General features: G+C 36.5%; 1 protein-coding gene across 7 annotated transcripts in view; it reads right to left on the bottom strand.

Annotated features, from left to right (window-relative positions):
• Positions 1–10011: 10011 nt before the first annotated feature.
• The window catches only part of NAALADL2 (N-acetylated alpha-linked acidic dipeptidase like 2), a 1339397-nt gene continuing 1336664 nt past the window's right edge, over positions 10012–12744 (bottom strand). For all 7 annotated transcript variants that reach the window (XM_040480794.1, XM_040480792.1, XM_040480793.1 and 4 more), the window contains one exon: positions 10012–11573. In XM_040480794.1, the coding sequence (XP_040336728.1) occupies positions 11375–11573 (199 nt within the window). In that variant the 3' untranslated portion in view covers positions 10012–11374. The remainder of the gene's footprint in view (positions 11574–12744) is intronic.

The raw sequence follows: 12744 nt of genomic DNA, 5'->3' as shown, positions 1-12744 counted from the left end.
GAGAGAGGAAGACAGAATCCAAAGCAGGGTCCAGGCTCCGAGCTGTCAGCACAGAGTCCGACGCGGGGCTTGAACCCACAAACTGTGAGGTCATGACCAGAGCTAAAGTCAGATGCTTAACTGACTGAGCCACCCAGGTGCCCCTAGTATTTTATAGTATTAGATGGTATCTGAAGTAATAAGCAGTCTGCAGGTTGCTTTTCTCACAAAAAACACAATATAAACATCATGAACGGGTGCCTGGGTGGCTCAGTTAAGCGTCCAACTTCGGCTGAGGTCATGATCTCGTGGTCTGAGTTCGAGCCCCTGGCTGGGCTCTGTGCTGACAGCTTGGAGCCTGGAGGCTGCTTCTGATTCTGTCTCTCTCTCTTTCTGCCCCTCCCCTACTTGTGCTCTGTCTCTGTCTCTCTCTAAAAAATAAATGTAAAAACAAATTAAACATCACAAACTTTACTGAAGCCGAGAAGAAAAAAAAAAAAAAAAAAACAAACTAGAAACTTCAAAGCAGAAAACTATGAGAAAGTCCTGTGTTTCTCTCTTGTGTGACTTGAACGTCCTACTCGCTTTCCTGCCAATGCCATTCTTCCTCTCCTCTGAAGGACCTCTGTTTATGCTTCAGCCGCAAATATTGCCTTCTCTGAGAAACCTTTCCTGGGTTCCACAAGATTTAATTACTTTTACTTTCTGCTCTCTTGTTATCATATTTAGGCCTCTACTATAAGACTTAAGGCTTTGCTGCTGCTATATGTTTACATGTCTTTTCTCTCTTAGCTCTGCATTGGGGCTAGCCATTTTGTTGGTTATGGAGTGGTATAGGACTATTACACTAAAGCCTTTCCAAGTTACAGTAAAACCTTGGATTGTAACTTATTTTGTGACAAACATTTCTAATATATTTTAACTTGATAAACGATCGATGTCTTGCAATAAGAGTAGTATTTGAGACCAGACGTCATATGATCACAACTGAGTCAATGGTCTCTCTCTCTCTCTCTGTCTGTCTCTTTATCTCTCTCTGTCTCTGGAACCAATCTCTCTGGGATCAGTCTCAGGCTGCAGTGACCACTGAGGAACTGATGGATCAGGAGCAACAGCAAGAGGTTATGGAGGAGATCTTGGCTGCGGAGGAGGAGGAGAAAAAGGCAGAGGAATCCCTCACTTCAAATGAGATTAGGGAGATGTATAAAATGTGGGAAATGGTGCAAAGTTTTGTAGAAAAGCACCACCCAAAGAAGGGTGTAGCAGTGCGAGCGATGAATCTATTTAACAACAATGCAATGCCACGTTTCTGTGAAATCCTCAAAAGGAAGCAAAACCAAGTGTCATTGGAAAGGTTCCTTCTTAAAGTTGCACAAAAAGAAAAAGATTCCATTGAGCCAATAGATAGCAGTAACTCCATCAGTGATAGTGAGAGTCGTCCTACACAATAACCCTCCTCTCTCTTGTCTCCCTCACACCAGCCACGAAGGTTTTCAAAGGGGAGTGAAGGTTAATTTATTTTTCTTTATATTTTGCATTTGCTTTATTATTTTGTATTATATTACAGTTCTGTAATCATTTTTATAGGAATATTTTTGGGTTGTGGAAAGAATCATCTGAGTTTCCATTATCTCTTATGGGGAAATTCGCTTTGATATACAAGTGCTTTGGATTACAAGCATGTTTCTGGACTGAACTATGCTCGCAAACCAAGGTTTTACTGTATTTTATTATAGATTTTGTGGGTAAGCGACATCCATGGACTGGGGAAAAATTCAAGAGATCTTGAAACATGTGGATAAAAGAGGCCATTGACTTATTTATTCATAGGAGAATAATGACCCATTTGGAGACCATAGTAGCCATGGCCTGTGTGGACTCTGTCCCCCACCTCCCACCCACCCACATCCTCCCCCATAATGCTGGGGCTAGGAGGATAAACACACATTTCAGAGCCTCTTGCGCTGGCTGGATTCCATTTTGATGTGTCAGTGAGAGGCACTTGCAAGGAAGTCTAAGTCCAAAAAGTATGGAAGATTTTTGTTTTTTCTGCTTCTGGTAGGAGAGGCAGAGGATGTGAGGCGGGCTCCCAGACTTCAGATGAATTTTTGTGGCTGTTCTTTAAACTCTGTGCTCAGTGGCTCCATCACCAGCAGCAACAAAGTTTCTAATCATCAGTACAATGTCGGCTCCTGGGATTATCACAGATTTCCTAGCCCTAGTCAGTAGCAGTTTCCTGAAGTCACCGATCTCTAAGAAACATTCATGTTTTTGTTACATTAACCCTGTTAATAATTTTGTAACCATTTTCCTGTTTTAAAATGCCCCTGGCATGAAATACTCACACTAGCTGGCGCAGGGCAGGTGGGGAGATGTTGGCTTTGAATAGGATGGTAGCAGTGAAGAGGAGAAGTGTGTAGCTTCAGCCATGGTTTACAGCAGAGCCAACACAGCTAGCTGATAGATTGGATGTAAGGAGTAAGGGAAATGAAAGGATCCAAGATGATTCCCACTTTTTAGTTAGAGAGCCCACTGTATTTCCTGAGATAGGAAAGCATTGAAGAGGAACAGTTTGGGTAAAAACTGTAACTGTGCTGACATTATATCAGTGAGCATTTAGGATAGCAGAAGGCCTTATAAGAATGCCTCTGCCTTTATAAGGTTACTATAGTTGAGGAAGGAGAGGAAACAGACTGTGCTTATAAAATTGTGTCATTTAGAAAGGCAAGTTAGGTTAGTGGTTATAAGCGTGGGCTCCAGGGTCAGACTATCTTATTGGGAGTTTACGTTACTTTGAGGATTTTATTTTTAATCCAGAAGGCAAGTAAGAATTTGACAACAAACACAGAGATCCACCATCCAAACTGACAAGTAATAAGAAAAGTAATCTAATCTACTACTTTGCTATTTTATTGCATTGCTTAAATTTCTTTTTGTGTAAAAACGCAAGTGTTTTAGCACTTGTTTCCCGCCTACTACCATGAGTTAAATTAGGTATTTATTTTTTTTAGTCTGTATTTTCATACTTTGAATACATATATGCATACCCATGGAAAACATACAAATTCGTACATTTTAATTTTACATCATGAGTAGAATAATATATTATTCTGAGAATGTGTTTTTTGAATTTTTATATCTGTGTTTGCGTGTGCATGCATGTGTGTGAGTACCTGACAGGATGGTAAGTTCCCAATAAATACTAGCTATTGTGTAGCAAGGATATTGGAGAAAAAACACTCTTCTTTAGTCCAAAGGAGCCTTAACAAAAGCCCACGGAGACAGGCATGTATCCCGAACATACGGCGCCTTTACGCTATAGCTCTGCTCTGTCAATACCCTTGCAATAGCCTACATTATCTATGGGTACCTCTGTATCTAGTCCCATCATCACTTAAACTGAAGTGTTATATCCTGTGCAGTCCTAGAAGCTGCTAATTGTGCTAATATCATTATTATATTGTGTTAATCATCATTATACCTCTAGCACTGAATACAGCGCCTGGCCTAGACTAGGATCTTTGTAAATGTTTGCTGAGCGAATAAATGAGTGAAATCTGCTACCTCATGTGAATACAGAACGCTTTTTGTGTGATAACTGACAACATTCTTTTGAGCTAATTTGAGGAAACAAAACTCTTCGCACGGGAGCTGATAGAAATACTGTTACTTGATGTTAAAACTTGTCACAACCTGCAAACCTAAATGGCCCAGCATGAGAACTGTATGTTTGAAAAAAATGGAAGACAAAAATGAACATGATAAAACCTTGTAGAATGTTCTCCGAGCAAGGCTTGTTCCTCTTTGGCTGTGATATTCATTACATAAAGGGAATCCATACGTTAGCACCTATACCTGCTAATAAATAATATCCATTTTGCGTACTTAAAATACTATATATCTTGTCATAAGAAAACACAGTAGAGCAATGTTTTGCACCTATATTTAATATGTTTAAATGGGCATTTTAAATATTACCATTTTACTGCACATTCTCATTGCATTTCTGAATCAGAACATATTTCTTGAAAGATGCCTTTACTTTATAGTACTATGTTTTCAATGATGTACAAACATTTAAGTGACTGAAATATAAGATATTCACTCATATTCTTAATGGATGTGGTATCCCAACCAATTTTTTGTCACTCCAGACCACAATATACTTTTCTAAGTAAGCTGCATATTAAGTCATGGGAATAATCCATTAAAAAGTTGTCAAATAAATTGAGATCACACTTGGGCTAAACATAAAGAGCACTAAATTCCTTGTGGGCATCTACACATTATAGAAATTAGACATTCAACCCCATATAGTGCTTAAAAAAACACAGATACGTGCCTTTAAATCAATGTCATTAAAAATCATAGCAAAGACCATGACAATGAAACTTTTTCTTTTCTATGAAGAAAAAGATTTCTGAATCACAGATGATAACCAAAGTATTTTGAACAATATTCAACACTATAATAGTTTAGTGCAATTTTGTAATGGGGATACCCCTTGAGAGATATTTGTTTTAAATCAAAGCAAATTTAATTGGAGAGGTTGTCCTCCAAATTTATCCCAAGTTAATTTATAAATCTTCCCTTGCTCATCTTCATTCTTAAAGGCCATAATTTTTTTTTACTATTATACAGTTGAGAAAATTTATTTACTATAACATTTTATATATCTAAATATTGCTACACTGAAGACATGATTAAAAATGCATGGTATATATTAACATTTTAAATACATAATATGAAACTAGTCTCAAAATGATGTGCTGATTTTTCTAGAGGTCTATAAAAACAAACTAGTCCTTCAGAGTGTCCTAGAAACCTTTTTTTTCTTCTTCTTTGAATACAATCTATTCATATTCTCCAAGTAGCAAGTTAAAATGTATGGGATATATTTGCCATTAAACCTTTCTGTGTGAAATGTAAACACTAAATCACCTAATAGAGTCCGATCTCAGCTTCTAAATGGAATTATTTATAACATCTTTGGAATATAATTATACGAGCTACACTTAACCATCTGGGCATTTTGCTTCCTGCAGACAATTTGCAATGGTATGGTAAAATATTTTGTTTGCTTGTTTGTGTGTTTGTTTCTTATTAAACAGATATGATAAAACTGTCTTTGAGGAGTAATCACATTTTGTTCCGACTCTCAGAGTAAGGTAGTCCATATGTAGGAGCTTGACATAAAGATAAACAAATAATAATTATTAATATAAATAAAAAACTCCTGCATATATAATGAAAGCCTGATTTGACAATGGCCAAGAATTTCAAAGGACAAAACACACTCCAAGTAGTGTTCATCTGCAGAGTAACATATCGAATAAAGATCCTTTAAGGAAAGAATTATATACTTACTGAGCAGACCAGATAATTAAATAATTACACATTTTGATTGAAAAATGTATGTAGCTCATTAAAACAGAGACTCTAACTTCTCTTCTCTAGCTAAGCTTCTATTCAGATGCCAAGTTTGTACTTTAATTAGAACAAAAGACCGACATTAACTTCAATGCAACATAATAATTCATAATAATGATCGTATATTAATCTCTTGAGCTTTCTGGAATCTAGCACATGACATATGGCATAGTACAGGCACCTGTGCAGTCCTCTGGGGACTGAGGTGGTGCATATTAATTAGCCCCTGGGAAATAAAATCTGTTTCCTTCTGAGAAAAGCTACCTCCGTGCTTATTGGTTTACAACATCAAAGGAAGTTGACAGAACACTGTTAGGCTCCGTCTATCCTCATTAAAGCTCTGTCTAGATATAGGCACTGAATCAGCTGCTTCTGAGTTAATTCTTGACAGAATCCTGCTTAAGAAATTAGAGTAGCCATGCATTTCTTTGGCTTCCATGATTGGATTTTGGCTGAAAACATCAAAATTACCACTCTGGTTACAGAAAATTACTTAACTATATAGTCCAAACATAAAATAACGAGAAACGTTTTAAACTTTGAAGCAGCTCCTTTTTTTTTGAATGCTACTGAGAGTGCCTCGATGTAATCCTTTGCTTTGTAAATTTAGATGCAATCTGAATATGAGATTATAAATGTCTTTAAGAAATATGTCATCTCATAATAAGCAAAGTATCAAGATTCTTGGCAGTCCTAGGTATGCTAAAGGCACTTCAGTGTATATCTTCTAAGGATAATTGAAAGGTATTATGGAAGTAAAACTGGCTGATTAACAGATAAATATATATTGAGATGAATAGATCCTAAAATTACTTTCTCAGGCGGAAAAAAAAGTCTAATCCCATTGCTAGAGAATATCTAGAAACAGAAAACAGAAAATTGAGTGGATATGTTGATAACCAGAAAAGACTACATTTAAAATTTCTTTTGCAACTGTCCTTTCAAATTCTTGTCACTTGTAATTCTCAACTGCATAAAACAAACTCACTTAACTGAAAAGTGTTTTGTAATTGATGGGGTGTTCAGAACTCCTTGAAGTTTTTAAAAATCTTTCAGAGTAGCAGATTCTGAGGTTTTTAAACTTACGCAAGACATGTAGATTCACTAGCAGCTAAGCAGAGTATTTCTTTTCTCAAATATCACATTGTTTAGTTCTCCCTTGGGTTACATTCATGATCTTGTGATGGTACAGTCACGTTGCTGATATGTTTATTGGAATGTGTGTTCCATTTTCCTTCCGCTCAACACATGGATTGACAGTTTAAAATTATTCTGCTAGTGGCGTGTGTGGCGAAGGCACATTTAAATAGCCTATTAAGCCAGTGAGATGACAATGTGCTACCCTCAGAGAAAGCTTAGTTTTTGGAGTAATTAATTACACATTCCACAGAATGTCTCTTGAGAACACTGTTGGCTAGGTCTACCAATTTATTGTGCAAATAATTATAGTTTTCATTTGAGGCAAAGTTGTGGATTGATTATTAGGCAGATGGTAACAAATCATTGTTTATTTTCTTTTTGTGCACCTATTTTTTTCAATAGGGGAAACTTATTGTATGCCATATATATATATATATTTAAAGTCAATTAGTTATATATATATATAAATATATATATTTAAAGTCAATTAGTTTTTATACCATCTTTAAGGATGATATAAAACTGTGGTTGTAAATCCCAGCACCTGCTCTTTTTTTATTTTTCAGTGAAATTATACAGGCATTTTGAGGAGGAAATTGTGAAATATGTGGCTTCTCATCATTTTTACTATGTTACATCTAGTTGCCATGATATTTTATAAGTGTACACTTATTTTTAATGCTTTTATAGATACCTTCTAATTTATCTACACAAGTCCATCATTGCTGGGGTGGGCAAACATCATAAGGAAGGGTGCATTTGTTTCTTCAAACTCTTTAATTAAACCAGTAAAGTGGCAGGCTACATAGTCTGATCAGTTGTACAGAAATACATTAAAAGTTGCAGCTATACAACTTTCTATAAACCAAAAGATTCTTGTGATGTTTTCTACAGAACTCAGTGTGAAGAACACAGGACTGCATACCAGAGGGCCCAGTAGAGAGACACCTCAGCCATTTTTATTAGATGTAGAACTTTGGACAAGTCATTCAACCAAATTGCTTCATTTTTAAAACTGATTATTGTAGGGGTTCAATTAGAAGAAACAAATGTATGAAAAAGTCTCTAATGGTGCCTGACATGTAGGAAGCACAGATATTAGCTGTGTCTGCATCCTTTTTTGAGAGATACAATGGTTTCTCTCTGTCTTTGTTTTTAATGGTGCCTTTAATAGCAAAGCTTTAGGTCCCTCCTGTTATTGTGACTCTGTATTTTATGTAGATATATTACCAAGTAATGTTTTCTTAAGACCCAGGGTTGGTGTAGATTAGAAATTCTTAAACTTCAGTGTATATATGTATTATCTGGGCAATCTTGCTAAAGATGAATATTCCTAAGCCTCACTTCCCCAAATCCACATTTTGAGAAACACTTATTTAGACTGCTGATTTAATAAAGAGCTGAAATATCCTCTCATAAAGGGCTTTTACTCAATGCCCTCCTTCCTGACTTATGGTGTCATGGAGAGACTCTCCCCACTTCCCCCATTACCCAGTCTTAGTGTCCTTTTCCTGGGTTCCCTGGGACAGTTTTGTTCATCATGTATAGTCAGAGAATGACTAGTTCTTAATTAAAAGCAGTGATTCCAGCCCACATAGCATCTGGTAGAATGGCTAGTTACATAGAACGCACTGGAAAAGATCTTTTATAACCCTAGCACCTCAGGGAATGAGCTGGATATACCGCATCAGAAAGCAGAGAAGCTTAAATTCCAGTGCTTTCTAGTTTAGTGTTTTTGCTCCTAACTAAACATGTGACTATATCCACATTGCTAAATCACTCTGGCTTCACCTACTCATCTGATGGGAGTGATGATGCTTTCCCTGGCTGAAGGGAACTTCCTAGGGCTTAGACCAGAATGTCTCTCAGGCTCTTTTGCCTCGAGAATCTCTGCTTTTCCACAAAGGGCAGTAGCTCATGTGAACCTTCCTGAATCTAAATTTAAGTGGCGAACATCTGCCACATTTTCTTGGGAGAATAACCTTTTGTGACTCATTATGCCCTGGTGCAAATCTATGTATGAAGGATTGTGAGAGGTACCAGGCACCCAGATATCTCAGCAACAATTTAAACCTATTATCAATTCGCCAAAACACTTGTTATTAACTTGCATAGGATTTTATTTACTTGGATTTGTTAGGGAAAGAAATAAAAATGATATAATAAATTTAGCAATGATGTCTAGGTCAGAGGTTTGTCAAAGATCTAAAGCAGCATCTATAGAATTAGTGGACATCTGTTTTAATTATAATACTTTCTTCACGTCATCTCTTAAATAGACTAATAAAAACACATTAATACATAGTTACATTTAGGTTTTTTTTTTCAAATAGCAAATACCACATAATTTAGAAGGGCAATACTAATATTGAGATTTTTATCTATGCAATGTGGTTTACCTAGGTACACAATCTTTAAACCAAAATATACAAACATATACTTTGTGCTCTCAACAGTCTTACAGACTAAGGGGGTGAGTTTATTTAAGATTGAGTTTTAAAATGATAAACCATGGGGGCACCTGGGTGGCTCAGTCGGTTGAGAGTCAGACTTCGGCCAGGTCATGATCTCGCGGTCTGTGAGTTGAGCCCCGCGTCGGGCTCTGTGCTGACAGCTCAGAGCCTGGAGTCTGTTTCGGATTCTGTGTCTCCCTCTCTCTCTGCCCCTCCCTCACTGATGCCATGTCTCTCTAACTCAAAAAATGAATAAACATTGAGAAATTAAATGATAAACTACAAAAGTAATAATTATTTGTTTTTGTTCGTTTTAAACTCCGCGCCAACTCCAAAATGTTGTTTTAAAGTAACTTCAACTCCAAATGAAGAACTGGAATGAATACACCGAAGTCTGGTTAAAATGTTGGAGACCCTTTGGTATCAACACTCTCTTTTTGGGCCCCAAACATGTCTGTCTGTGTCTTCTCACCTCTGTTCTGCTGCTAATTTCTGTGGAGCAAGAGAGGGAGCTGATGCTGAGGCTCACGGGTGACTGCTCCTTGGAACCTTTCCCTGTAGATACTCTTCAACATGAGAAATATTTTCAAGCAAGTACATTGGTTTAAAAAAAAACAAAACATTGTAAGGTAGTTTCATTTGTCATTTAAAAATATGCTCACACAGGCAATTCATATGAAATGGATTTCTGCTTGAATTATCTAGCTAATTACATCAATTCTCCTCTTTGCCTTGAGCTTATACACATTACTTATGGTAGCAACAGCTGACCCCTATAAATCAATTAATCAATACTGATTAATTCTTTCCCCTCAACTGTCGCTTTCTTTGAAATGAAGAGTAGGTTTATGCTTATCCATAAACATCGGAGACTTAGACATACAAGCATTGTCTGGAATGTATCTAAATGTCTGTCGTTTAGACATACAAGCATTGCCTGGAATCTTGTTCTGTCTTGTATCTAAATGGGAAGTGTGAGTGCAGTGTTAGGTACAGTTCACATAAAATATGCTGAGGATATGCTTCCCAGGAGGCATCGCTTTATTCAATACCAGAAGAACATTTCTAAAGAGAAGCTCGCAGTTTAAACTGTCATCCAATAGAAAGAATTGTAGGCTTTTGGGGAATAGTGGATGCTAGGGCCATTCCATGACAGTGTCAACATGAAAAACTTCATTTTCCACATGAGAGAAGAATCGAAGTGTGGGAATGACACACTCTTGTAGTAACACTGTATTTTCTGCATAAAATTAGAAGCATGAATATTTTCTACTTTTGCATCTTAGTCACAATGAAGGATAAAAAAGGAAAAATATCAAAAGTTTCTTCACAGAATTAAGAAGTTTTTCATTGATCAAACAGCTATTTCTTTCATTGTGAGTCCTTTGTGTCAGTGGCAGAAACAGCAGTTTGGTGCTTTTTAAGATAGTTTGGGTTTTCAAAGAAAACTTCGCTACTTTCCTGTGGAAATTACATGGTATTCTGTTAAAACTGCCTTCCAGGAAGGAGTTTCAGAAGAGATACAGGTAGGAAGAACAATGCAAAATGCTTTCATTTCAGAGTAGCTAGGTTTCAGTGCTTCACAGAAGAAGAAATAAGAAATATTTTCTCCCTCATAAGACATATATCACTCCTGTAATTTTTACAAAATCAACTGAGGCAAATTAGGGGTTTCAAAGCTAGTCACCTTATAAGTTGTTAGGAAAAAATTTGCATTTAAATTGCTCTGTGCAGCTACTTTGAGATTTTCCCCTGGAATGTTTATGGCTCTTTTTTTCATTAATACTTAAAAAAATACAATTTCATAACCAGTGTATTACTACATCTAGTTGTATTATGAACAGGCACTTCATTTCATAAAATAGAAACATTCAAAGTGGTTTTGGTCGACCAATCATTCAGTCGGAATACTTGAATTCTTCATATTGAATACTTATTAGTGAAGTTAATCTGAAACCATATCAACTTTCCATTTCTATTACAGAAACTAGGTCATTAATAGCTGTAACATAGGGAATAACTCCTGTTCCTACATGGTTTATCCCTAGAATTGAAGATTGTCCAGAACTTCTTGGAACTTTGCCCCCCAAATATTTCATATATATAAAAATACAGCAGATTTCTTTTTAATAGATAAACCTTAGGTATTATTTCAATAACTTGCTTTTACATATTCAGAGATGTAGATATAAGAAAATATTAAATGTGCAAAATGCTCTTTTATATGTACATTTAAAAATACAACGTAATAATAGCTTTGGAATTGTAAAAAAGTCATTGGGGGGAAAGTCTTCAATGTCAGAAAATCTGGTTAGGTTAGAGCTTTTGCTTGAGGAATTGTAAACAAACTTCTTAAAATGCTGAGAGTTTTCTCAGTTCTTTCCAACCAAGACACTGTCGAACACATCAAGTCCTGCTTTAAAGTAAACCTGAGCTGAATTAATGCTGTTCAACACCTCTGACAGGGCTTCCTGAATGGTCTCATTTGATGCAAGTAACTTGCAGTGCTCCCAAGCCTCCAGGAGTATTGAAAACTGGCTTGTCTTTCCATCAAGGTGGTACAGGATATTTCTAAAAACAAATACAGAATGTGTAAATGCTTCGTGCACAATGCTATTTTCATATCAAACATCATAATAAAAATTTCCAAGAAATGGTGACATTTGCTGTAAATGAAGAAATTATAAAAATACAATATTGTCTCCAACCGCTAATGAATTAATGGATATAGACGTTGATCAAATTTCCCATAATGATGAGGGATAATTAGACATTATATAGCTCCCTCATGGCAATATACAGCACTATCTATGAAACAAAATAAAGGAGTTTTGCTAAAAAAAAAATCTGAATCTGATGAAGCTTCTAAATCTAATCGCTAATAAATACAAGAGAGACAGAGAAATATGTTAAATGATATGACAATGTATCATTAGCAAATACAAATGGTGGAGAACTCTATAGGACAAATGATCCAGTATATTCAATAAGCAAACTGCAATAAAAAAATAGGTGACAGTAAAACCTCTGGACTAAACCTCATTCCTGCGCTATTGACATCTGGGGCTGGATCATTCTTTATTGTGCAGCTGTCCTGTGCAAGGCAGGATGGTTAGCAGTATCCCGGTCTCTGCCCACTAGATACCAGTACCACTGTCTTTTACTTGCCTCCATCAGTCTGGGCTGCTGTAATGGAATACCATACACTGAGTGGCTTGAATAACAAAGGTTTATTTATCTATCATGATTCTGAGGCTTTAAGTCTGAGATGGAGGTGCCAGCATGGTCGGGTTCTTGGCTAGAGTCCTCTTCCTGTTTACATTCTCATCTGGCCTTCCTTCGTGCATGCACACACATAGACATCCTGTGTCTTCTCTTTTTATAAGGGCATTTGCCCCATCAGGAAGGCCTCTTGCATGAACTAATCTAATGTAATCAGCTCCCAAAGGCCCCACCTACAAACTCCATCACACTGGGGTTAAGTGTTTAACCCCTATATTTTGAGAGGATACAAACCTTCAGCCCATGGCAGCTGTGAAAACCAAAAATGTCTCTGGACTGCCAAAATTATCCCTTACAGGGCAAAATTTCCCCTGATTGAGAATATTGCTTTAGACCAAAAGAAACCTGTCAACCAGTCATAAAGTAGACTCTCCTAGGTTTTTACCCAAAGTGTTTAAAAAATAAGAAGCAGTACATAATTGAATACTAATAGAAGATTTGTTAATATTAAGGAATTGTT

This window comes from Herpailurus yagouaroundi, unplaced genomic scaffold (assembly GCF_014898765.1).
Source record: "Herpailurus yagouaroundi ecotype Mexico unplaced genomic scaffold, PumYag 159, whole genome shotgun sequence".
NCBI classification, from domain to species: domain Eukaryota; kingdom Metazoa; phylum Chordata; class Mammalia; order Carnivora; family Felidae; genus Herpailurus; species Herpailurus yagouaroundi.
This window is presented reverse-complemented; position numbering and strand designations above follow the sequence as displayed.